We start from the raw sequence: 27,347 nt of genomic DNA on the forward strand, positions 1-27,347 counted from the left end.
AACGTTTCAGCTGGCATCAGTGGAGCAGGAAAGAAAGTTTTCTCTTTTTTTTTTGTTGAGTTTTGTTTTGTATGCCTCTCTCCTCTTTATTATCTCTATTCGTTACAAAAATTTGCCAAAAACGAGAAGTGTCTCTTACATTTATAACGAAATAACGCAACGTGGTTTCATTTTTGCTAGGTTTGTTTTCCTTTTGCACATATATTATAGTATCATTTAGTTTTTTTTGATTGATTCCCAAAGTGTTGTTGATTTTCCTTCCAGTTTATCAATTTCTGACGAAACGAAACTAACGCCCTTCCTCACACCGTCGTAAGAATTAAAACTCAGCCACTAATAATGCACTACGTCCAAAGAAGCAACCGAAAAGAGGCCTTATAGTACATAATACATCTACATTCATACATATACGTATAATTTTATACTAGAGCGTATGTATATATAGTCGTTAAGCGCATCGAAAGTAAGCTTTTAGTTTGCAGAAATTTCTGATCTTTTTTTTCTCAGTTGTTGGATTAAATAAGTTCTCTCTATAGTTCGTTTCACGTTTCGTTTGCATTGCGATAAAATGCACTAAGCTAGTCCTATGGTTGTAAAGCCTTCCAACAGCCACTACAAGACTGGTTCCCTAGACGAAACAGATCCGTATATCGTTACTAACTCTACCTATTTACACCTTGTTCAGTCTCTCAGTACACAGTGTGACACTACGCGATTTATACGGGATCGTTACGAGAATACTAACAGCAATGGGAAGGATTAAAAACCCCATCCAAAGAAAGATAGGCAAAATAGATACCGGGCTCTCAAACCTCCTCACAAAACTACAGGTTTCAGGATGTTTCTGTTATATCACTATACAGATATTCATATGAGTTTTGACTAGAATGGGCGAAGTGTTTTTGGGTATGTTTGTTTCATCTACTGCGTGTGATGCGGGATCATTTCTATCGTCAATTCCGATCGATATGGTTTGAGATACAGGTAGTTGTACTTTTGTAATTTCCGGTGTGTTCATATGTGTAATTGAATGGGTTTTTGGGTAGTCTGTACATGAGGACCTAACGTCGTATGTTCGATTTGTCTATGTCTTAAAACCATTTGCCAACCATTTTACTCCCGTTGCGTATGATCACTACTGAACCATCTTATCGGCTACGTCTCTATGCAGCACATCTCCCACCGCATGTTTATACTTGTTCGATTCATTCACAAAGCTGTTTGGCTCCAATTTTCCATTCCCTGCCGTTGACAAAAGGATCGTTCCTCCCTTTGGACGATCTACACAAAAGCCTTCCATCGGAACATCGCTTTCGTGTTCCTCCTCCTCATCCTCCTCCTCTTCATCAGCCTCATCATCGGCAAATGCAATATCGGCCATTTCATAGAAATCACTGATCTGTTTGTTGTCTACCGGAGACTTCGTGAAGGACGTTTCCTTCTCCCTTTCCTCCGCTGACTCATCGGAGGAGCTTTTGCGTACGGACGATCCTGATCCAGTATCGTCCGGATCACCGCTACGGCCACTATTGCCGCTATTGCCACCATTCCGGCGCACCAGTATCAATTCGTGCAGCTTTCTTCGTCGCCGTTCCAACGGGAGCTTCCCATCCGTCGACGCACCATCACTTTCGGAACAGATGTCACTCTTGGAGATGCTGTTCGATACGATCACGTAATCGTTGCGCTTCTGTTCTGCCAGCTGGCGGATAAGTTCTTCACTCGGTGTTACACTATCACTGCGCGCATCGACACCCATCCGATCGTCGCGTATAACTCGACTCGCAAGTTCCGTCAATTCGTCATCATCATCGGAAATCACTGCCCTCGGATGTTTTGTGTCCTCGTCCGAACCATCGTCTAGCGGTGGTATCCAAACGAGAAATGCTGGATCCATGCCGAGATACGAACCAGGAGCTGCACCCGCATTAATCACATTGTAGTCATAGTAGTCCAGCTCCATGTCCTGTTCGGAGGGTGCCCCGAGAGAATAATCCGAACCGGCTAGCAGTTTCTGTAGGTTCCGTTTCTCTTTACTTTCTTTTGCATTGCGTGTCCGTATAGAAGTGCCCGTGTTGCGCCTTGCCAAGGGACTCCGGATGCCCAATTCAGGTGGCGAACAACATTCCTAACACAGTAGAGTAAAACATTATTCTAATATGCGGTATGTTGGAGGAAAGCAAATAGAGCAATCGACACTTACAACATCGGAGGGACTAACATTGGTGAGTGTGGCTGTACTCGTACTGGACGTAGTCATCAGACAAGTAGCACTCTTAACGAGTTGATCACCTGCTGCAAAAAGAGACGAAAGTTTCGATTTACTATTTAACCACTCAATATGGCGTAAATGGGCCATATAAGTAAACGAGTATTGTAAGATAGAGGAAAAACGTTATCTCAATAGGTTGTACACATTCGGTCGCTTACTTCTCAGCATTTCCACGTTAGTCTTGTTGGACTTTACTCCTACGAGCGGTGTATTTTCACGGTTTAGAGATGAATAAGCGGAACTGACCGTTGTTGATCGTTCATCGTCCGATTCTTGTAGATCCTTGTTTGGAGACGGACGTTTCTTAGGGACATCAGCAGATCGCTCGTTCGGATGGTTCAAATCGTTCAGACTTTGAAGCGGAGTTTCATCATCACCCTCTCCGTGGTGTTCTCGATCTTCCGCATCCGTTGCACTTCTGTCCTGTAGTTCCATAATGATTTCCGAGCTTCCATCCGATCGACCGGCTGCCTCCGAACGACTGTTCGTAGATTCTAGCGCATACTCCACACTTTCCCGAAAGCGCTCGTGCCGGATGGAAGTCGTCACCCGTGGTCGTAACTTCACGTAGGACACAATCTCAGATATAAGGGTCGTTGTGGAGACAGCCCTCGAGCGAGCTTGAATCGGAGCGCCTTGTTCGATCGATTGATTCGAACCGAACAGTGTGTGAGCTGGCGAATCGGCTGCCTCCATTCTGCTGGTGGCCAGCTCGTACTTCCTATACCGGAAGATGTACTGCACCACGAGCAGGAAGCTCACAAACACGATGAAACAAATAAACACTATGGCACACACGTGTGCTATCGTAAAGCTAGCATAACTCTGCAGACCTGCCACAATCGGCATTATCACCTTGCTCGCCATTGAAGTACTATTCTCTGTGGGTTGTAGAGTGGTATGTGCTAATTCTGGTTCAAAGAAAGGAAAAAAGGAAGCGGCCATAATGGCTTTAGAGAATTTCTAATCATATATCAAGAAGTTCCGCCGGGACTTACTGATTTGCTCTGCCTGTCCCAAAAATCCCGCATTACATGCCTCATCGTACTGATCGGTTTTGCGCGAGAAAAACTCAACCAACAGCATGTTGCCAGTCGCTTCCGCCATTGCACTGGAAGTTTCCACTGCCCGGTCAGCGCCAAACTGCAACAACAGTTCGTCGGCGACCGAATCCCCATCCCGTATCTTTAGCCACTGACCATCGCAGGGAAACTTTTGGAAATCGATCGACATACGCACACGGCATCCGTCGTCTCCCTTTATTAGCCACAGACTTCGGTCCGGGCAGCTGTGCGAGGACGATCCCAGCAATCGTTTGGGTTTTACCATCCCTAGATGGATCACGCACCCACAACGACAGCCTGGTCCTATCTCCGTGTTGACATCTTCGATCTCCAGCGGTAAATTGATGCCACCTATAGCAGGACTGAACATGCACTCCCACGAATCACCGGACGTATCCAATCCGCACCGTTCCGTCTGCACCGAAGGACCCTGCAAGAAGAGTCGCAAAACTTATTGGTATAAGACAAAAAAAGGACGTGTCATCGTTAAAGTGAAACTAAACCCAACCATATTCGTCGCAATGCCAAAATTCCCAAAATCTCTTCTCTTTATTCTCAATCCGAATCACTCTTGGAACCAGCAAACTCGATCGTTTCGTCTTCAATCGACTCCGGAGCGTCAACAATGACGCCATCCTTATCGTGGTCGCCACCGTCCATGCCGGAACCTTGAAGTTGCTGGCTTGCTTCGTCATCTCCAAAATCTCCATCGTCCTCTTCGTGTTGTTCCTGGTCTTGCTTCTTTGCCTCGTCATCTTCTTCACCGTCAGGCTCGTCCTCACTTGCCCCTTCACCCTCATCCTCCTCCTCGAGCGATTCGTTCGATCCCAGAAACACGAGTCTCGAACCGCTGACAACATCAATAATGCCCGTCTCGTCCTCACTGGCTCCAAGAAGCGTGGTTTTGCTAGCGCCATCCATTCTATCTCCCTCGCCCACGGAGGAGGCAGTTGCGCTAGAGCTGATAATGGCCGACTCACTCACTTCCTCGCATCCCAGCGTTTTCTTCAGGATGGTGTCCATGGACTCCCGTGGAATAACGCCAAGATCACCTTGATCGTACACGTCCGTCAGTGAGGCGACAATCGTTTCGACCGATTGGTCAGCTTTCGATTGCATCTCCAGCTCGTTCAGAGTGTTGAGCAGGTCGGCAATCAGACGCTTTCGCTTGATCTCCTGGTAGGGCAGATCGGAATCTTCTTCCTCACCCTTGAACGCCGACCGTACTGTGTAGCGCACTGTCTTCAGAATGTCAGAGATACGCTCAAACTCCTTCCGATGATGGTCAGATTCGGAACGCAATCCCTGCCGATCGGTGTTGATGTAATGGATGTACTGCTCCAGCACACGTACCTTCTGCCGCAGCTGGTTGTAGTCCTTCCGGGTGGTTTTGTTTTCATTCTCCAGCTCAACGGCCCGCAACCGGAATGCATTCAGCTCTCCGTTCTTTTGCAACACGGTCTCGAACTGATCCGTCAGCTGTTTGATCGTCTCGAGCCGCTCCTGGCATGTCTGCATCAATCGTTGCTTCTCCACAAAGTCTATCTCGGCCTGATTTCGGAGCTCCGTGTTTTGCTTGCGCAGTTCGGTGAACTGTTTCTGCATACGCTCCTGCGTGTAGATCATGCGGTCCATCTCGTTGTTAAGCGCGATGTTTTCCCGCACCAATCGCTGCGTGTGTGCGGCAACCCGAATTTCGGATGACTTGGTGAACTCGGTGGACAGCTGCAGCAACTTGTTCTCGACATCCTTGCGCAGGCGATCCTTATCGAGTATGACTTTGCGCTCCATCTCGTACAGTGTCGACTTGTGGCGCTTGTTCTGTTCCTTCAGCTCACTGTCCTGGGCATCGAACTTAGCCATAAGCTCATCACGCTGCAGGCGGAACTCTTCCATTGAGTTGAGCTTACCGGTCAGCAGCTTTATCTCGGACGTAAGCTGTTCATGCATTGCCTTATACTTTCCATCGAGCGTATTAATCTGCTTGCGACACTCTTCATTCTCCTGGTCACGGACCTTCGACAGTTCACTCAGCTTATCCTCGAGTTCCACGATAGTGCCCACCTTTTCCTGCAGCGTTCGATCGAGGTAGGCCGTAACATCAGCACGGTCTTCCTCGATTTGTTTGAGGCGACTTTCAAGGTCCTCATTGCGTTCCTCAATCTTTACATTGTGCGTCCGCAGACGGGCTAGCTTCTGGTTAAGGTCGTTGATGGTAATTTCGTAGAATTGACGATCGACTGCACTTAGCCCATCCACGGGCTGTATCTCCGGGACAGCCTTTTTAGGCTTTTTCGGCTTCTTTTCCTTCGGCATTGTAAGAGAAACGATAAATTTGGACCGAAACTAACTGCTGGTGGAATGAAACTGTTTGCCTAGTTGGGCACTATCGTTGCGGTGTAAATTTTTAACAGTTTCCCCTGGCAACGAAAGTCGATGGTGTATCGATTAAATTGCACTGTATCCAAGTAGTATTCCCATCGGGCGAATAGCTTTTCCCGTCCATGGCGATACCATTTTCATGGGGTTATAGAGGTCTGCTGGCAGTTTACGTTCGAAAAATGTTTGCACGCATAAAAAGAAAGGAACTCTGCCGGCAGGAAAACTCGATTGCCACATAATGTGTCCGACACGACTGTCCAGACACCTGAAGTTTATGGATCTACATACCCTTTGACGGGGTTTTTGCTTCGTTTCCAACAATGTTCAATGTTTCAACCGACACACGCAAGTCTGGTGCGGTTCCTGTACAGCTAAGAGCATTCGGCACGTTGATTACATTTCGACGAACGGATTACAACCCATGCACCTAGTGGGTGAGTACTTTGCCGGGCAAGGAAAGCTTCAATCCAAATTTAAGCTATTTTTATTCCGTTTGCAAAAAAACTGTACTGTTCTAACCATATTTACTAGTGCACCAGGTTGGTTCCCCGACTCTGCGAAGTACTCGGGGCTTGCTTAAGTAATTTCAACTTTACTGGAATCCATTTTATGACCGTTCCCCATTCACACTCACGCAAGGAGGTATCGAACCGTGGCAGACTCCATTAGGGAGCCCGGAATCCTTGCCAGACTTACATCCATGCCAGGAGGAAATTAAATGCTTGCAGTGTTCGTTGGCAGTACGACGAACCGTACCTTGAATTATCGTTACACGTGTTGCAGTGCAGTGGCGCAAATGGTGGGCGAGTTTGGTAAAGCAGAAATTATAATGCCCTGCCAGTGCCTCGCCAGCGTCTCAAACATGTTGCATGTCACCCGGACGGAGACCCACCATCGCGCTCTCTAGGGAGAAAATCAATACCTGCAGCTGGTGTACCGCGTATTCATTTACCGGGAAGTGTGGAAGGATAAAGTTTTTTAACGATGGAAAACAGACCGATCGTCCGGCTAACTTACCTCGCAAAACTTTGCACCGTACCGAGGTGGTGGCGAGTCACAAAATCGATAGCGATTTCTTATGCCACCGCGGCATGTTGTCGAACAGTGCGTCCAATTGCTCCAGGGTCCCCATCCACCAGAATCGGAAGCTATTAAATGACCGGTGCGGGAAAAGCATAGAGAAAAAACAACAACAAACAAACATTGAAACAATGGAAGAGGAGATGTTAATACCCAAAAATGCGATAAAAAACAGGGAAACAAGTGTACCCGACCGAGTTGGAAACGATTCAATCAAAATTAGATTAATTCATCCATCACTCATTTTCGACAGCGTCACCCGAAGCGGTGGCCAAGCGAACAAAGTGTTCGATTAAAATTTAATTTTTGGACCAACGTAAACGGACATGATGAGGAACTTAATCCACCATGTTCAAAGCCTTCGTCATCATCATCATCATCATAATATTAACGTCCTTTTTGCCTTCCAGCGGTCTGCACATTAACTGAGGGAATTACTTTGCTAATCCTCCAGCTTGGGAAATAATTTCCCACCGCTGAGGGAGTTGTCTTAACTTACCTGACACCGGAAGCGTTGGTACGCAATCCATCCGTATGTCCGCGACAGCTCCCGATATTGCCTGACTGACGTACACGAAGCAATACTCGACGAATTTCTCGTAGAACAGATCACACTCGAAGTACAGCGAGTGTTGTCCCTTGCTGACGCGCTGTTCCGCGATGTAGTGCAAAGAGGTCGGTGGTGCCAATGAAAGGACATCTGCTCGCAGCTTAGCGTACACCCGTACCCGGTCAGCTTGGTTCAGGATGCAGGCCGGATACTGGAACAGTACACGAATTCCAGAACCGTGTGGATCACAGGGAAAAATGCTTCTTGTGTGCACTGTAAAGACGTACTGCTTGCTCCAGTCGGCTTGCAGTAGGGCACGGGTTTGCAACAGTGATGCCATCGTTGGATCGTCCGGCTCACCGGTTCGCGATTTAAGATGCAACCCATAGAATCCTGCCAGACCGAAAAGATCACAACGGAAATCGACAACTCTGCTGCGGGGTAGTCCACGGACTTGCTCCGTGTACAGGACTTGTGCTCTCGAAAAGGGTTCTGAGTTGTTGCCGTGACTGCACGAATCTACCGACTTGCCACAGTAGAACAGTTCCAGCCATAGCTCGGGAAGATCCAGCGTATCGACACCTTGGGCGGGAAGTTGACATCGAACGTCCGGGAATTCGAGCATTCCTTGAATCTTCTGCTCGGGGTAAGTGTCCGTACGGTTCGGTGTGATAGCTAAACGTACTGAAGGCCAACTAACATCTAGCGGTTGTCGCAACCGCTCATCCATCACCTGCCCCAACCGGGAATGGCTTGCATTCTCCTCCAGCACTGCCAGCTCATAATGACCACCGTGCAGGAAGTGATAGCATGGTACCTTGATCTGTGTCACGTTATGGTTCACGTCCACACGTATGTCCAGCGTGGTCGCTACGATTCCAGCCGAACCCGGCAGATGCCGTGCTATTTCCAGCCTCAACCGGTCCACCGTAGCCAGCTCCAGTGGATCGGCATGCAGCTGCACATCCAGATCGTCTCCAAGGGCGGTATACGAGCTGGGAAGTACCAGCTTGCCTTTGCGCAGTCCACCAACAGAAAGAGCTGCAAAGTAAACAAAAGAAAATTGAAAAAAACGGTGTTTTGTTGGATGAAACCCCACAGTGAAAACAAAAAACTATAAAGACCATCAGTCGCCTATACACAAAAGGGAGGTTGGTTGGGTGTGTGTTTAAACAGGGACAAGGCTCTCCAAATTGTGAGTGCGTGTTTCGCTTTTTTTTTGCGCCTACGAGCGGTCTTGAGGGACAGCAATACATTCCCATCTGACACCATCCATCCATGGAGATGAACGGGGCACTGACCATGGCACTGGCTGGATGGGTCGGTGTGTGATAAATCAAAACTATATGGCCCCGTTTTTCTGTCCACGTTCGTGGCTTGCAAGGGTTCTAGATTTTTTTTTTGCTCTCTCTCTCTCTCTCTTTCTCTCTCTTTTAGTGTGTATGTGTACCGTGTCCATCCACGTGGAACGTCACCACACGAACCGCTTTTAACGTTTGTTTTGTCCCTTTGCAAAGTTTTAAATTACGAGTAGAACAATAAGGCACCAAACCCCAGCGCTGGGGTGAGTTCCAGTGGGAAAGAGGTTATCTCTTTACTGTTCCATTCCATACCACACAATATGGTCCCCCCCCCCTCCCCCCCTTATTGTCCCATTTTGCTTCCCACATACCGTTGTGTAGCAGAAGGAGCAGAATATTTATGTAGAGGAATTTTCCGGATGTGCTCCCATACGTCCACCAGTTTCTGCCGGTGCTCCAGCAACCGGTCGGATGGCCAACTGTAATCTGCATACTCGCTGTCGCCGGTGCCACGCTGCTCCACTACACCTTCCGCTAGAGCTAGGAATGGTCGAAGCTGTAGGCATCAGGACAGCAGGCGCTCTCGTTGCAGGAAGAACGATCCCGGAATGTTCATTCTACATTCTCGTCACTTCCACGTCCTGAAGCTCGGTTTGGACGATATATACTTTTGGGTGCCGCCTGATATAGGGGGGGCCGACTGGTACGTTTCCGGCAGCTGCTTCCTGTACGTCCACCTCCTGATGAATGCCTCCTGTGGGACTCTCTTCCACAGGCAAATGAAAGGGAATAAACGGTGGCAGAGACCAATAGCACGCACGCCGATGATAAGGCACAGATTTCGACGACAAATCCTGCAATGGAGTGACATTAGGGGGAATGAAAGAGAGATACAAAAAAACAAGAGGGAGTTAAATTGAAATCCAAGTGTGATGTGGGAATGTGATGAGGAATTAGCAATAACCCTTAAAACGGGAGGAAGTGAAACATAATTGCTCCGGGTGATGGTATTTAATGGTAAACAGCAGTTGCGATACAAAGTGGAACAAGGCCGTGCTGTTTCTATCATTCTGAATTGCATTTTTTTGTGTTAATTCAGGAATTGATATTTGCTGTCACTGTAGAATATGTAAATAATTTTTTTATACTTACCTTTTGCAAGATCAAAATGATCAAGCTATTTTAAACAGATTTTATTATTTCAAAATTGTGTTATAAAATGGGCATGCAATGTTCTATTTCTCATTTCATCCCGAATCATCCACTGGAGTGTTCGGATTAGTGTACGTGCTCTGCTCCGGAGGAAATGCCAATAAGTTTATCCCCGCAGTAAAATGGAAGTTGGAAGGAAAATTAATTTAGAATCAAAGATGTAACATTCGACAACGCCACTACTACTACTGCATTGCCAACGAGCCTGTCAGCAGGCACGATCGCAGGCGTTCGAAGGGAGTTTTCCTTGTAAATTTCCTTTCCATTTCCCGGTGTCTGAACAGTCGAGTGATAACCCAAGGAACGGGAATCCTTATCAAACAAGCGTTGTGTAATATTATCCTGCATTAGCGGACGGGGCCGGTTCGTTCGGGGACAGGAAACAGGTGAAAGAATTTGTGTAACGAGAATTGATACTTTTCATTTACAATTTGCAAACGGATACGCAACGATGCTTTAGCTTACTGCCTTGGAAAGGTGAAACCTTTGCCAAGACGACAAAGACGTTCTTGCCTGTGCACGTTTTGCGATATTCGATCGGTGAGAAGTTAGCCGAGAGAAGCAGCGGCAAGAGGTCAAAGTGTAAAATTAATTAATCATAGGTTTCAGTTCTGCCAACTGGCACGGTAAACGTGACACACCCCTCCTTAGTGCACGTTGGAAAATTATGAGAAAGGAAATGGAGCTGTTCGTTGTTGTTTGCTTGCATCCAAAGTGTCCAACCCTCTGAATGTCGATGAGAAATCGAACTGGAAGCATCTTTCCATCTATCTGTCATCAAGAGATATTTAGAGCATATTACAACAGAGCCAGAGCTTGATCAACGGGTGGCATAGCAGTGGCGAAGGAATGTTTTGTTCCACAACCATTGTTGCCTGGATGGGCGGTGAATGAACAAATCTTCTACAATTACACCCTGAAACGGGTGTTTGCGTGCGCGATCGTATGGAAATACTGTTTCGTTTGTTATAATGAGTGTAAATCTTCATAAACACACCTCTCGCAGACGTGTAGAGCAAATTATGTTACGATTTTGCACACGGAGAAGAGAATTTAATCAACCTCCAGTTTAAGCACGTTTGAAGCAAGGTGGTTGAAAATAAAAACCAAATACACAATAAACTTTGATGGCAAATCATTCGCGATAGCCGTTTCGAAATGCCATTACCTTTCTGCCTTACCAGTAAAAAGGTAAAGGATTGTTAAAGAATTCCTTTCCTTCCCTTATCTCCCTGGAAGCTGTCATGAAGATGATGGGTTGAGAGTGAAAGTTGTATAAATATCGATTTCATATTTCAACCGATCATACCAGCGCTGCCAAGAAAGTGAGCAAATGAGATTCTCGGAAGTTTTCGGCAGTGATGCAAGATTGATAAGATTAGGAATTTAGGCATGTCGATCTGGCCTGTCGGATGGACATTTCGGGACGGATTTCATTCCTATCGCTTTTTGGAGAGGTAAATGTTGTTTTCTTTTTGTTGTTGATCGATTTAAAGTTTATTTAAAAAAGGGGGAATGTGAATAAAATAATTAAATCAGAAGATTGCATATCTTTGGGCTGAGCACGGATCTAACAAAGTGAATCTCTTGGTGTATCTATGGATTCTTCGGATTTATTGAATATTGGACGATCAGTTCTACGAGTTGTGCCAAGATTCTACTAGTAAACGATGTCATTTTGCAGATATCGGCCATGAATGATTTTGAAAACCAACTCCCCAATCAATACTAACATGGCTACAAGTACAAGACTAAATATGAAGACGAGAGGAGTTAATAAAAAACCAGGTACTCCATTATAACCCCGTCACTATACACTTTTACTAAATTACTCAAAAAAAACTAAGGCTAAACTTACTAATTTTAAGATTTTTTTAATTTTTTTATGATTTTTGATTTTTTTTGTATTTAAAGCATTATTGCAGGGAAATGAAACATATTTCAACCAATTCGCATTAAAATAATTCAATTTTTAAAATTTTTCTAAAATGCCAAAAAAAAGCTAAGGCTATAGCCTTACGAAATTTTCAAATTTTTAGTGTTTTTCTATTTTTTTATTCTTTTTTTATTTAAAGCATTATTTGAGTGAAAAGAAACTTATTTCAACCAATTCGCATTGAAATAAATCAATTTAGAAAATTTTGCAAAATTACTCAAAAAAACTAAGGCATAGCCTTAGGAGATTGGCAATAGCAATTTTTTTATATGGAGTTTTGCAAAAAAAATCTGAATCGCGTTCGCAAACGCGACAATTGCGAGGCGTTTAGTGATGGGGTAACTATAGGAACCAGGAAGTAGGAGATTTCTCCAATTCAAAATATATGGAAGAAGAAGCGATCTACTGATATGTTATGGTGTTAGATATCAACCACAAGATATTCTACCAACTTCTTCGGTTTTAACCGTAAAGCAAGTATTTGGGAACACCAAGAACAATTCAACTAACGAACATCGACCATAAGAGTCATCCAATACTCCACCATTTCTTGAGTCAAAAGTCAGCTCTGATAAGAACTTCTTTCTGAAATATCTGTAAAATAGCAGGATGCTTCAGAAATATTTGCTACTACTAACAAAGTTAGTCACAAACTCTACTCCAAAACTGACCTCTTAAGAGCACCCGAATCCCGTGAAGTTCAGGCAACTGTGAATGTGAAGTACAATAAATTGAACCAAGTACTATAGCATTTGTTAGAAAACACCCTTAGCTATCAATTATTCAGTTCCGCTTGTGTTCATTGCTCCGGACAACAATAAATCAATACCTTATCTTGAATGGAAGAAAACCAATCATAATGCTTAACACCAGAGAAGGCGTCTGTCGGATTGGAAGCGTATATATGATTAATCGGAATTGGGGGAAAACTTTCCACCGTCAGCACATTTTAATCTGACAGCATAATTTCCAACTTTCGTGTGAGACAAATACAGCGCAATATATTTATCACAATCATTGCCAAAAAAACGGTTCCCGCTGCCGCCAGACAGTGGAAGTATTTTTGAAGAACTCCACTCTCGGTCACCGACGTCTTAAGGTACCAAAAACACGTGTGTAGGGATGGTCACCCAACTTTATAACCTATTCATCGAACTGTTCGAACCCACACGTACACCAGAAGGAGCACAGCGACAAAAAAAACAAATACTCAGCAAAAGCAAATCGAAAAACAAAGCCATTTCTAAAGTTTTACTGCCATTTATCCAAAGAAAAAAGAACGAAGAGAGAGAGAAAAAACGAATTCAATTATTTTGTGTCAACACATTCCACCCAGAACAGTGGGAGAATAAGAAGATTTTAGCACATCCGAAACGTAATTCGCTTACGATCAGTTATGTGGGTGAAATGGTTTCCAACAAGGATTCCACCCAGAACCGGTACTCTGGGAAGGAGTTGGTTGAGATGTCAATGTGGAAAAAAGTAGTGCAATTGTAACCATTGCTATTTGTTTGCGTGTGGCTGGAGAGAAAAAAAAAACACTCGGGCATAGTTTGCTAGTGTTCGGTGGACAGATTTTCCCCTAAGCTGCATTAATCACTGCCGGCCGATGTATAAAGTCAGAAGGGAAAAGCAATACAGTAGAACGCAGAAGAAAAAAAAATACAGACACAATCTCACTTTATCACCCCGAAGAAGATGCAGCAGCAAAAGTAATTCGTTTTATATTATCTTCTGACTCAAACTGGATGGTGTTTTCATATACAGACCCACACCCACAAAGGCCAACTATTTCGAAGCGAAGCCTCGTTGACAACGGAACCGACAAACAAAAAAACCCACCCACAGCCCACAGCCGACCGCGTGCTAAGTGGAGTGCAATCATTTGGCGGGAAAAGTTTTTCCGAAGGCTATAAATTTCATGCAAACATTCTGTCCTCACCGCCCTGCCCGACTCGGGGCTCTGGCGAGTTGGGAACCCCCCCCCCTCCCCCCCCCCCCCCCCCCCCCCCCCCTTCAGCGATCTTTTCCTCGGTAAGGTATCTTACGCGAAATGCTGCATAAACACACACTGCCAGTTAGAACAAACAAGCAACCAAAAATGGTGGTTTGGCGGTGTGAAAACATACCCCGCCAGTAGACCCACCAAGGATAATGGTTGACACTGTGTGGCCTTTCTGGTTTACGAAGGCAAAAACTTCTTCTCAGTTCTATGCCCCAACTACATCAATTTGAAGAAATTCGCTGGAAGATTGGATACCTTGGTCGGTTTTGCGGGCCGGATTGTCCCGGAACGGTAGAACACACTTTCTGCGCAATAAATTATTAATTTGGTACCAGAATTAACACAAATATTGCGTTACAATTTGGCCTGGCAGTCAAACCATCCCCTGTTTTTGGTCGAATCCTTTTTTGGGTTGACAGAGGGATAAGAAAAAAAACCCCTCGTACCAGGAAGCAGCGTCACCGAAACCGTGACGAATTGAAAGGTATCCTTCTTGAGGGATGCTGGCGTCGATGAATCGTCCGACTCCTTCCTGTCTGCTTATATGCCACTTGATGTCTCGCTCACTTCTGTGTACATGTTGCCGTTGAAATGAGGGGAGATTGTTTGAAGAACATAACTACAACATTGCACAATAAACGATCCGTGTGTGTGTGTGTGGGTGTGTGTGTGCTTACGTCCCCAACGCTTTGTCAACCTCTAAAGGCTGGTGGCGTCAGAAGGTCGTCCCCTCGTAGTACTTTGCTCCATTTGGTGGATGATTTCAATAACATGAAATAACGGCCCCATGTTTGGAGGTGCTACAAGAAAGCAAGGATGCTCTGTGTATATACGTTTGCGGGACACGAGTCAACAAGAAGGCAGGAAGATGCTACACAACCAAAACAGGGAACGACACCTTTCCCAGTTTTCCCTCAAATCGCGAACCACCCCAAACCTACCCCAAAAGATGAAGATTTGCTACTTCTGCTGCTTCTCGGCCTGTAAGTGCAGGTTGTACGAGTGGGGCGACACTACAGCATTCTTCTTCTAGCTTCCAGATAAGACACAAGCGCACAAGAAGGGATGCAAATTAAATGAAATGGCCTCCTGGTGCGGAAGTGTTGGCAGGCATCTTCAATCCTAAGGATCACTATCTACGAAAAAGGGGTTTTTGCCGAAGCCTCAAGAGTCTTCCGTGCGTTCCGTTGTTGCTGTTGTTGCCACAGGGTAATAAGTTTTGAAGCAGTCTCGCCAAACGAACCAATAACTCAGCGCCAACGCAAACGAAAGAGGCCATTCCACCTACCACGACACCGGATGCACAAACTCCCAGCTCGGTGCGCGGACACGTGCGCTCGTTCGTCCCCGTGTGTGCGTGTGTGTATTTGTGTCTTCCTACCATCGGAACCAAATGCCCGGAACCCCGGACAACAGCTCGTCCTCGTCGGGGATGCGATGGAAAATAGGGAATGGAATTATAAATCCTACCCAACACTGCCATTACGTTAAATCTGCAAACCGTTGGCGTCACACAGTCACAGTCACAAGTCCAGTTTACGGGTAAAAACCCTGGCAATCGATCGGTGCGGTGAGGAAGATTTCTCTCCCTATCGCTGCAATGCTTCAGACTGCTTTCAACCCCGGAAGACAAGCGCGGAAAATAATGGCCAGTGGCGGTGTGTTGCGCGCACCATAAAGTGTTTCCGTAAAGAGGGAGAGATTACGGCTACGGCTACAGATTACTGCAACCGAACCCCGCCGAGGGGTAAGTTTGCATTTTAGGCTGGCCTGCAGGAACTCCCTCTGTCCCTGTTCGATTCCTGTCCGTGCGTGTGTGTGTGTGCGTGATGGGATTCATTTCCATTGCATTTTCCTTTTTTTATTCTGTTCAGCGCTGTAGGGATTGATTGCGTTCACGCTGACTCGTCGATGCACCCGGGCACCGGTAGCAAACTGCACCTTTGCATCCTTTTTCCGAGGCTGGTGGCTCTGTTGGTGGCTTGGTGGACATCCGCCTCGTACTGGTATTAGTGCCGACGCAGCGTTGAACTGCGGGACGGTGTCCTGCTGCGCGCGTGTTCAATTCATTCGCAAAGCGCACCGACATCACGAACAAGAACGCACCAAACCTCCCCCTCGTGCTCGAGTGCTTTCATTCCGTATAATAAATATTTTTTTCCCTTCACTACTCTTGGTGTGGCCACTACAATTGTGCCAGCTAATGGTAATGAAGCTATCATTAACTAGAAAATTACAGCAATCAATAAGAAAACAATTTCCCTACTGAGCGCTACATGCGCACGGAAGAGAGTGATTTTTTATGTTTCCCTTTTTTCTCGGTGCCGGCCTAACAGTTAGGCAATCGGGTCGGGATAATGGATCACCAATTCTTTCGGGATGAGTCGGAAAATACTCAAATAATGAAAAAAAAAATCTGCTCTCTCAGCTCAGTAGCTAATTTAAGAAGTTTCACCACTTCACATACACATGGGAATAGAAAAAAAAACATAAGAATGTTCCACAAAAATCCGCAATCCCGCGTACCTGGTTCGAAAGCCTTACCTTTATGGCAAAAATTAGCTTCCAAAAAAAAAACGAAACATGTCCATCCATTTCCATTTCCTGCTTAAGTTCATATGCGCGCACGTGTGTTTGTGTATCAGAGCTTTTGCTTTTTTTTTGTTTTGTTGCACCTTTTACCACCATTCGGTAGGATGAAATTGAATATTTGTGTTCAGTTTAAAAGCGTTTGGAAGCAGATAAGCAACAGCCAGAGCAACAAAAAAAAACACTCCCTTTCGAATGTCAAATTTCACTCGAAAACTCCGCCACTAATTCGGGTTCGAAGGGATGGGAAAGAAAGCCAGCGCAAGGAAGCGGAAATCAAATCCCGTGTTCCCGCCGTTACCATTGCGCACCACATTTTTGCTTCCTATTTATCTGAACTAAGCGCTGAAAATGGAAGCAAAATGTGTGTGTGCCCGTTCGGTTCGGCATCATATCTGGGTGGCTTGAAGGAGTTTTGCTGATTCTCACCTGATACGGATAGTATCCCATGATGCCACGAAGTGATTGTTATCGCAACACCACACAACCTCTCTCGGGAGGGGTGAAAAAATGAAAACAAATCGCAAACAACGCAACCAGCAGCAGCAGCAGCACCGTGGTAATGGGAAAGAATGACAGGATCGTATCAGTTTGGGCTTTGGGTTTCGTTTTGTCCCAATTTTGTTGGAACACCGGAGAATGTGGGCGATAGACCACATCCGGGTGGTAGAAAGTGAAAACGAGTTTGTATCCGAAGATCCAAATTTCCTTATCTTTTCCTCCACGCGACCAATGTCGTTCCGGCTTTCACCATTCCTTCGTCCTGCCTCCTCCTCCTTCTTCGTCATATATATGATTTTGAACCAATTCCCTTACTGCCACACGAGCAACCACCGTCAGAAGTCATCGAACTTCTCGGTCGGTGTCGAACGGTGGCTTGTTGTGTTTGCTGGAACGCTGGACCCACTGAGGCTAGGGGGTAGGCTACACTCCCCCATACATGGCAACCCTTAGTTATTGTGTACTTGTTGTTTTTTTTTGGGCATTTTTTCGCTCCTTCACTCCACTGTCGGATGCCGGTGTTCAAACCGGGCAATTTCATCCCTGTCAGTACGCTGGAGAAGAAATAACGTAAGGGTTCCGTTCCGTTTTGCGGGCTTCACGGCACTGACACGGGAGTGATATATTTTTAATGGGTAAAACAACACCGGGAAACCGGGAAAGGATGACTCATGTGTGTGGGCTCGGAGTCGACGGATCTGCTCGATAGACATATATCCCCGCAAAACGTTCCACCGCCGGCTAACGATCCCTAGAACCTAGAACCGAAGAACTCAATATATAGCAGTACGTGCAGAAGCCGAAAAGGATGGATTGGAAAATATACATTTGGGTGTGAAGGGAAGGTGTTTGGGCAGGCATGAGACATGATGAGGATGAGGTTTCCTATATCGATACATTGCCGAAAGGGAGAGAGAGAAAGACCGGAAGAAGAGGGTGAAGAGATTTTCCCAATTTCAACTCCCTCAATCGCAATAGGCAGGACGTAGGCGCCAGCCAGTCAAATACAACTACATACCCCAGCACCACCCTGTGTCTTCTCACATTCCCTTCAACCCAAAATGAGGGGCAAATTTTTCGCATTTGGGATGAGATTTTTGGGCCAAAAACTGCTTTCATGCCGCTCAATCGACCGTACCGTTTGATTCGTGTTTTTACTATTTTTCCAACTACTTCTACTACTACTACTACTACTTGCCCTGACCCTTGCCGTCGATCGGGTCGTTTTTCCTCCTGGTTTTGTTTGTTCACCCATTGTTGCCAGTTCACCAGGTCCGGCCACAAAATTGAGTCCCTTTTTTTTTTGTTTGGCCCATCCTTCATCCACCCCTGTGCCGAAGGAGTCAAAGAAGAAGTTTATATCGATGTCCAGGGATGGAGGTAAAGGTGTATTATGCCTCCCCAAAACTACCATTCGCAAAAAAGAAGTTGTTATTCCCGGGGTTTTTTTATACCCAACCCTTAAGTTGTTATTTACGTTTAACTTTACACAGGTATCGCAGGGGTTAGGTTTGAAGACAGGACACGTTGTCCAGGGTTGACGTGTGAGCTCTCGGTGTAACGCATCAAAGAGGGACCTTCTGTAGGGTTGTTCTTCAATTATGTTACCATCAATGGATAATAAGTACGGGATGGTCAGAAATAATTGAAGACGCACACACCTGTGGTCGATGGTGGGAGAAGTACATTAAACTAAATCGATGTAAAATGAAACTAAAGCAGGTAGAACGAAGTTTGAGGCAGATGGAACTCCAGATGATGTTTACCTTTATAGCTTGATTTAATGGAGACACAGATCAACATTAACACAGTGTCGATGATGTAGTCATTGCAGAAATTGTTATATTTATCTTACCATTTAAGATACGCGGTGGGAATCTTTCGTGTCTTCATGAGGATATTGAAAACATTATTATTGAGTAAACTATTTTAAAAAGAGTTGTTAAGTAATCAAATGTCTGAGAAACTGCTGCCAGCTGTTTTCCATGTTCAGGTATTCATCGAAATATATACCTTTGACTCATAATACATAACCTCCCATAACAAAAAATCCTTGATAATGGCCTTGCAACTCGGATCACTGGAGTCGAATCTAGAATTTCCTCGAGAAGATAAATACAGTTTTTCTGAACTCGGACGTAGTGAATCTATTGCTTCATTTGGGATTTCCCATCACTACTTCGTAAAAACAAGATCGATAACAAATCCCATCCAAACAGTTTCCCCACACGGAGGAGTGACTATTCAGCTGTTGATAAATGAAGTCATGGAAAGCCCGAAATGGGAGGTCAAAACCTCTAGAAGTGATAGTGCCAAAGGAAGAAGAGAATTGATAAATATTCCTTTTTTTGCCAATGCTCCACCAGCTGTGTACTGAGTTTCATTTGGATCCGCTTTTTTGTAGCAAGAACTTTACTTTAAGCTCAATTCTAGTAGAAGAAACATTTCCTCATTTCAAAAGTTGCTTAATTATTTCTACTACAAAACAGAAAATCTGAAAATATCCATATGCTTTAAAAATGGTACAACCAATGTACCAAGAAGCCATGCACCAGAATTGTATCGACTCTGGATGCATCTTTCAACCTCCCACCGGCATCTATTTGTTGATCTGTCACGAGCTCAGCAGGGCATCGCAAAACGTCCAGAACCAAAACACACTGACCCGACCAAACCAAGCACAGCAGCAGCAGTAGCAGCTTACAGAGGGCAAGATTTCATTCTGCTTTTCCAATTTCAATGATTCACTGCATGTTATTTTTCCGACATTTCCACTCCCCCCCATACATTACTCCAGTTTTCTGCTCGATTGCACTTGTCCTTTGCACTTTCTTTCCACCACCGAGCGATGTAAGATTCCGCCACAGTTTGGTTGTTGTTGCTGCAGAAAAATAGATTGCGAACCGTTTGTGGTGGCCAATGTTACCCTTCCCCGTTTAAGGCATCAGGCGACATAAATAGGATGGTATGAACAGGGGCCACAAACTCCGAGCGTTTGATCATTTGTTACACCCCAGTTCGGGTGCAGAGACTAGAAGTAGAGAAAGGAATGAATAAAAGCAGCACATGGCCACCGATTCCTGTGTGAAGCTATTCTACACACCAGCTGAATGTGTCCTGTGTGTGTCGGTGAAGCTGCCCTACAAAAACATCCTCCAAACCGTGTTGGAATGTTGCTCGTCAAACGCAATCGCATTGGATGGATGAATGCTGCTGCGTCGACGACTTGCGAGTGTGGAAATTATTCAGACCCAAAATCGGTACCCAGGGAACACTATAATGCTGGGCCCGTTGTCCACCATTCGACCGAAGAACCCATCAAATGGCATTCCTTTCATTTCTGTGGATTATCGGAAAACTGAATGCGAAACTAGAACTTTTCCCTAGTGCCCAGTGCGTGCCTGTGGTATGTCCTTTATCCACATACACACACACAATGGAAGGCTCTTAGAACGTCGGGAACATAACAAGCCTTAGCCTACACGGAAGTAATTTTGTCCCCGGAACGGAAACAACAAGGATGGGGAAAAAGACGATGGGTCATTTCATTGAGCCTTTCGCACAATGATGCCTTCTACTCAAAACGGACGACGTCGTCTGTTTCAACAAATTACGACCCTGCACCGTACCGTCGTACCTCCGTCCATCGGGCCTGGCCTGTTTGCAATTTCCAACCATTTTGTCAGCAAAGGGGAGACAACCAGGAGACGATCATCATTTCTCAGGTTTTCGCTTTCAACAAGCAGGAAAGCAAGAAAAAAAATGTCTCCCACTCTTAGGAAAAGCCCCCATAAAGCTGGACCCATTTTATGGTCTTCACCACTCCCCTTCTTCCCTTCCACCCGAATTCCCAACCATGCGAGTCACTTCATTTCACTCTTTATGTGTTATTTTGCACTACGGCGTAACAAATGGGGGTTTCTCGACTTGGGCTTCTCCTCATTTGCATGCATCGTTTGGCGTTGTGTGGCTAACGCAAGCCACTAGGGACAGGGACAGACAGGGCTAAACACATGTGTGTCAGGAAATGGCAAAGCAATGATGGCTTATGATGGGGTTCTCTGTGTGTGTGTGTTTGAGACACTTTTCTCCCCGGGTTGACCTATCATCTCACATATCCCCAACGGAACGTGAGCGTGGACCAAGTTTAAATAGGCCGTTGTTATTCGATCTCGACGCTTTGATGGTTTATGCCTTGCGAAAACGTTTTTCCCTTTTCCCCAAAATCCCTTCCTTCCCCTCTCCCCACTCATCACCATTAAAAAAAAAGTTCGTCGCCCATTCAGTCACGCACAAAATCCGAACAAACGCATCCACACTCCCCAATCAATTGACATTCGATATCTCGTGATCTTTTCGGTGTTTCTCTATCATGTTTCCATTAAACGGTCCCCGGGCATGTTGCGCTTTTGCCCTTTTTGCTCCCCCTTCCCCTCCCTTCACTCCCACCCTCCTCTTCCCCCTTCATCAAACGCATCGATTACGAAAGGGTGTTGAATTGCTTGTGTTTTATTTTTCGGGAACTCCGTGAACATTTCCGTGAACAAAGCTCACCCGATCGCGACCTGAAAAACCGTGGCGCGGAGGTGAGTGTGTGTTTTTTTTATTCTAACGCAAATGAAACCCAACCTGTGCCGTATCTATTTCATCGATGATAAAGTGTATCAATTTGTCTGGGAGGAACAAAGACAAAAAAAAGAAAGAAAAACACACACACAAATGATAAGAGCTGAAGTTAACCGAGGGGACTAAATAACTGCACCGGTGAAAGGTTAAAATAAAGAGTGAAAAAAAAGAAATCGCACAAAACAAACTCCATTGTCACACGTGTGAGGTAAAAGGTGGCGAAAGTTAATCTCACGTTTAGTCACGTCCCGTTGAGATGTGGGAAAAAAAATCATGCCGGGCGTGTAATTTTTGTAGTAACGAGACTTTTCTCGCTTTTTTCTCTGTGTGTGTTTGTGTGTCTGTTACCCTTTAATCCACTCCCAAGATCAAACGAAAGCTTTGTCCTTTACCGAATCAACTTAACCAAATTAGTTGGAAAACGGACTGGTTCCGTACCCTGTTCCGGGGCTGGGATCAACATTCAACAAAACAAAACAAAGCAAAACAAAATCACCCCCGGACATCACTGCAAGATGTAGTCTAACCGCAAGAGTAAATGTGATTTTCTCCTGTTTAGCTGTTTGCATTTTAATATCAAATCAAGCAAGGGTAAAATGGTTTAAATGTAGTTGACGTCAGGAGATTTTTTTTGCACTGCTTGTTGGTCCTAGCGAAAAAGATTGCTTCATAAAAAGGTCCTAGTGAGCGTTGCTTTTCTTCATCCCCAAAAGGTTCATCATAAAATGCATTTCCACCCGGAAGGGTTTACATCACCAAAAGGGAGGAAGAAAAAAATAATAGTTTTTCCTCTCGAATGTAGGTACCTGCTTGAAAGTTGCTTTTATAAAAATAAGTTTTACGAATGCAGGGTAAAATCTTCATCAGACGCTTTCCCAACAATCAACGCTATTATCATCCCTTATCTGGTGTGAAAGATAGAGGAATTTTCACAGGAATTTTTTCCACACGAGATAAACTGCATCATTTGATAATGATTCAATTCCTTCCCCAAAAGGCTTTCTCTCTCTTTCTCTCTCTTTTGATGTAATTTTTGCGTTTTCCACACCATTAGCTTAAGCTTGGCAACTTTCCTACTCGTCGCTTTAATCGGTTTCCATCAACGTCCCCACCGAATCGCTCGATGGAGGTTGACTCTTCAGATAAGAGCTTTCGTGGATCATTTCTGTCATTAGAGAGGGTGTTGGGAGGAGGGGGTTGGCACTTTTATTCGCTGCTGCTTTTTTTGCTGCTGTTGAGCTCAAGTACCAATTACGCGCTGGTGACACTTATTTGTCGCGCTCAACAATTGTACTTCAACAGAGGCTGAAGCGTGGCGTGTAGGAATTGATGAAGGATGATTTGTTTTTTTTTGTAATAGAAAATTCGATACATAAATTAGCATGTAAATAAAGAAGATAATACTACGAACAATCGCTTTTATTATAAAAAAAAACACTAATTTAATCTAACTATTTGTTTGTTTTTTTTTTTACATCCACTATTCTTTAATGGACACCCATATTAACCTGAAACTATGCTCAAAAAAAATAATTGCTTTTATTTCTGCTTTATTTATCGACGCGTGGGCTTGGCATCCTGGGCCCCATGGTCAGGGGTCAGAAATACAGAATGTTTTGTAAACAAAAGCCGCGTTCAGGAAGAAAAGCAAAACAAAAAAAGGACACGAGCTAATTGTACCACACGCTGCATTGCATCGGGACCGATACAAGAGCTGCCACCCCGTCCGGTTCGACCTTTTTCGGTTTCCGATGGCCATTAGCTGGAATTAATGGGCAACTGGACATTCCACGGTGATAATGGTGGCTGTGCTGGTGTCCCTTCTTCTGTTCGCTGCTAACAATTTCCACGTGGCACGAAAAGGAAATGCGCGGGTTTCACTCTGTTATGGTGACAGTTAGTGAGCTTCTAACAACATAAGCGGCTTTATTGGCTTTACACCATTCGGGCCGAAGAAGGGATGCGATCTGGGTGCCACACACTGGGGGTTGAATGGGATAATACAGGGGTGTGGTTCAAATAGTTCGTGCGCTTAATTATCGTAACGCACTGCACAACATTGATGGAAGTGAAACATTACGGTAGTTGAACCAGTGTAGATGGACCAGTGTTGTGTTGGCCCTTTTTGGAACACCCACCCCACCCACAAACATGTTTGATGTATTCTAGGTACTTTTCCTGCTCTTTTTTGGTTGGTTTTCGTTTATGTTTCCTTCTCGGCGCATAGACATTTGGTTGAATCATTTATTTATGCACAAGCGGAAACGTTTTTATTTTCCAGTCCAGTTGCGACTGTAAGGAGCTTCTTAAGTAATTGGGTGGCATTTTAGGGGCTTTCCTTTCATTTGACGAATTTAGTAGGGAGATCGGTTTTCGGACGTATTAGTGCGTTTCTTGCCATATAACACTCGATAGGGTTGTGACCTTTTGTTGTGTTTTAAGCAAACTAAAGCTAAAATTTTCCTCTACCAAGAATCTTTCAAGTTGTAGTACAGAGAAAAGGGTATTTTAATTCAAAAACCCCAAAAATATTTTTAACATTAATTACAAAATCCGAATAAAAAACAATCTTCTCCGATGTCTAATGCATACTGTATTGAAACAAAATATATTAAAATTAAGTACACAACGCACACAACCCACGCATAACCACATTACATCAACAGACGGATGACGGATTAACAAGGATTGTGGCCCAAAATTACATTTCGGCAAAGTGCTAATTTTAATTTCAGCATGTAATTGAGCTTCAACTCTTCTTCTCCAAAAAAAAAAAAAAAAACACCCCCTTTTCACATGTGTGCGTGCTTCGCAAAGTGGAAACACCTACATAATTGATGATCGTGGTAGGCTTCGCGCCCGATTCAGTTTTTTTTGAAAAAGAGAAAAAAAACGACCCTTCTTGTCGCTATTGAAACAATCCAGCACGTACTACGATGTTCATCTTTTCCGCACTTGATGAAACGGGTGCAACTCCCCCCAAAAAAAAGGGGTTTGGGGAGATCCAAAATTTTAGTAGCACTGATCTTCGGAAGTAAGATAAAACGCAAACATCTTCCGCTTTTCTTCCCTTTGTTGCGTGTGTGTGTGTGTACACCTGTCGTCAGGTTTATGTCAGAATCACGCAAAATGAAAATAAAATGAAAATGAAACTAAAGCGAAGAAAAGGAATGAAATTTCCAAAAAAGTGCTTCGTGCCAAAATTGGTAACAGGGAGACCGGTAGGTAAACGTAGTTACGTTTTTATGATTTAATCCTTGCGAGGTCCTTCCGTTTCTGTACGCGTAAAACCTTCCACGCGCGTGCAGTGTCGAATAATTCGTACATTTTCACGCATATGCTTCCCGCCGTTGTTCCGCTTTTCCCCCCCCCCTTTTTCCTTATATTCACCCGGTGTTGATTTGTTGGACCGTCTACCCAACACGACAAACACGATTTCCCGGTAAAAAGGATGACTGCTAGTTTGGGCTCCCCCGGTAGGGCCCCGGTCTGGAGCAAAATTCAAACAAAGAACCGTAAAAGAACTGATGAAAGCCCTACCCGTCTGTCCCGTGTGTACAAGAACGGGGCCGGGGGGTAAAACACGGTTTGGGACGTTTTTTTTCGTGGAAAAGCACGTTTATTTACCTTTCGACTTGCTTCTTCGGTGCGTCGCCCAGAAGATCGTGTTGCAGATTTTCAATTTTCCACCAAGGCCACCTTGGCAAATTGGTTGGTTGGACCTTTTTTTTCTCGGACCACGGGATAGTTTTGGGGGTGGCCGAAATTCTACCTACTTCCGACTATCACTTTCGACACTCGGGCAAACAAACGGACAAGAAACGCACGTCCGCTACTAATCCATTCGTGGAACGATGGTTAAACAGTGTGAGACGTGGAAAAGCCCGTTTTTCCCTCGCCTGCAAAAACGGGTACGCAAATCGGTTGATAATGAGATTTTTGGCCGTCACTTCGGTATTGCACTCGTTTTTCTTTCTTTTTGAATCACACACACTCGAAGGAATGGTAAATTTTCACTTGCACTGCTCACTTTTCAAACTCACTGTAATTATTCAAACAGAATGCTCACATCACATTTAACCAAAAAAAAAACAAAAAAAAACTGCACTAAAGTGAGAGCACAGCTTTGGAAATGGTTCTTTCATCTAACCACACTGCTGTGCTGGCCAGCGCAGAATAAAAATGCTCCACGAACATCAAAGCAGGCTCTAACGACGACGGGAGTAGGCTTTACACTACGCTAACCACATTGTTGCTGTGAGATGAATGTGTTTTGAATGTGTTGCTTGCTGGTGGAATGGCATCAAGCGAAATGTATGACATTCCATGGCTTTGGAAATAACTACAATCCTCTGTCACACACACATACACACACTTACGCACGCAAAGTAAAGAAGGACTGAAGTTGATTCGATTGCGTTACTTGGATTAAACGCACGATCACGTGGTGACGCGACAGTCCGCTTGCTCTGGTGTGCAATGTCGTGCAGTGTCAAATTTCCAATTGTTTAAACGAAAATCACGTTACGGTGTCGTTCCATCGTCAGCCCTTCACTCTCGATTACGGCTCTTGCTCTGGCGTTTTTGTTTTTTTTTATTATGGCTCATACCAATCGAAAATGGGAGTATTTGTTTCCTTTGTCTTTCGTATCGCGGGACACAAACACGCAGCACTCCACGCTATACCGGTCGTAAAGCCTTTTGCAAATGAAGCTCACTACCCGATCTCATTTACATCCTTGTTAGGTAAAAGGGAAGGGAAGGGACGCGTGAATGGGGAAGAAGGTAGAAGGTTATTGTTAGTTAAACGGGATAAAAAGGTAGCAAAAAAGTGAATGAGAGTGTTGGGATTGGGAAAACAGCCAAAAATGCTCCCAACGAAAATCAGTATACTAACACCACTATAATTTTAATGCCTTTTTTTAAACTTTTCCTCAGATATAATGAAAAATGTATTCTGTTATTTAAACTACATCTTAAATACTTTAAATGATTTATAAAAGTATTCCTTCAAATTATTACACTTAAAGTATTTTTCCTTTATTCCACCGTCACACTAGCATTAGAAATTTGCATTCAAGCTCACAATTACATTTAAATGCACCCGCTACAAAATGAAAACCACCGCTGTGTGTAAAGAAGCTCTATTAAAGCTAATTTTCATTTTCACTTCAGAAATCCGGAAAGAGAACAACCTCCAAACCATTGGCTAACCATCGCAAAACCACCGACCACTATTTCTACACACCGGTTAGCCGGGTTTTTCCCCCTATTCCTCCCCCCCCCCCTTGCGTTGTGTGGCTTTTCCGCTTTGTTTCGTTTTTGTATCGTCTGCCATTTTTTTTGGTTTTAATTCTTCCATTCACTGGCATCTATTTCACTGGGCTTGGTGTGAAATGAGACGGTGTGGTCGCTAAGCAACAGCAACACACAAAAATCGGTAAATCACGTCACCGTGCACCGACAGACGCTGCACACTTGGATGTGCATTTTACCAAAAAAGCGACGCGAAATAGTCGTTTCAACTTGCACGAGACGAAGGCAGAATAAAAAAGGATATCTTTGCACGCACGAACGAATCCTACGCACGCCAAGCGTAGACTGGCAACTTTGTTAGTTGTAGCGTCCTACTATACGTCCCGGTACGCCGGCAAGGATTCGTGCTCGTGCGGCACCTTCGGACCGGTCGGATGTTTTTATGAATGAGGGGGAAAACGATGTACGACCCGCACTTCGCTGCCGCACCACATGTCACCCGCGCGCCGCTCGAGACGCACGCGAACAAATTGTGGGTCGCGTGCGCGTGGGTTCAACGTGCGCATGTGCCCG

General features: G+C 44.7%; 2 protein-coding genes and 1 long non-coding RNA gene across 3 annotated transcripts in view; 1 reads left to right on the top strand and 2 right to left on the bottom strand.

The window, feature by feature from the left end:
• The window catches only part of LOC125765206 (uncharacterized), a 361,639-nt gene that overhangs the window by 113,168 nt on the left and 221,124 nt on the right, over window positions 1-27,347 (top strand). The gene's annotated exons all lie outside the window — the stretch shown is intronic.
• LOC125764923 (uncharacterized) lies at window positions 395-27,261 on the bottom strand. Its single transcript, XM_049429649.1, has 9 exons — window positions 27,014-27,261; window positions 25,146-25,560; window positions 9,021-9,503; window positions 7,298-8,389; window positions 6,736-6,866; window positions 3,271-3,766; window positions 2,431-3,183; window positions 2,204-2,295; window positions 395-2,128 (listed from the first exon to the last, which is right to left on the bottom strand). The coding sequence occupies exons 3-9, from the start codon at window positions 9,139-9,141 to the stop codon at window positions 1,136-1,138; spliced, it is 3,678 nt and encodes a 1,225-aa protein (XP_049285606.1). The 5' UTR covers window positions 9,142-9,503; window positions 25,146-25,560; window positions 27,014-27,261; the 3' UTR covers window positions 395-1,135.
• Window positions 3,849-6,452, bottom strand: LOC125765022 (cilia- and flagella-associated protein 157). Its single transcript, XM_049429864.1, has one exon. It carries the CDS (start codon window positions 5,650-5,652, stop codon window positions 3,892-3,894), a length of 1,761 nt encoding a protein of 586 aa, XP_049285821.1. The 5' UTR covers window positions 5,653-6,452; the 3' UTR covers window positions 3,849-3,891.

This window comes from Anopheles funestus, chromosome 2RL (assembly GCF_943734845.2).
Source record: "Anopheles funestus chromosome 2RL, idAnoFuneDA-416_04, whole genome shotgun sequence".
Classification (NCBI taxonomy): domain Eukaryota; kingdom Metazoa; phylum Arthropoda; class Insecta; order Diptera; family Culicidae; genus Anopheles; species Anopheles funestus.

What these genes read in the sequence shown, in the direction of transcription:
- LOC125765022 (XM_049429864.1), bottom strand. Translation starts at nt 5,652, where the DNA reads ATGCCGAAGGAAAAGAAGCCGAAAAAGCCTAAAAAGGCTGTCCCGGAG.
- LOC125764923 (XM_049429649.1), bottom strand. Translation starts at nt 9,141, where the DNA reads ATGCAGATTACAGTTGGCCATCCGACCGGTTGCTGGAGCACCGGCAGA. An exon ending in ACGGTGCAAAGTTTTGCGAG is followed by an intron (nt 3,767 to 6,735) that starts GTAAGTTAGCCG and finishes CTCTTCTTGCAG; the next exon opens with GGTCCTTCGGTGCAGACGGA. An exon ending in TAACGTGGAAATGCTGAGAA is followed by an intron (nt 2,296 to 2,430) that starts GTAAGCGACCGA and finishes CTCTTTTTGCAG; the next exon opens with CAGGTGATCAACTCGTTAAG.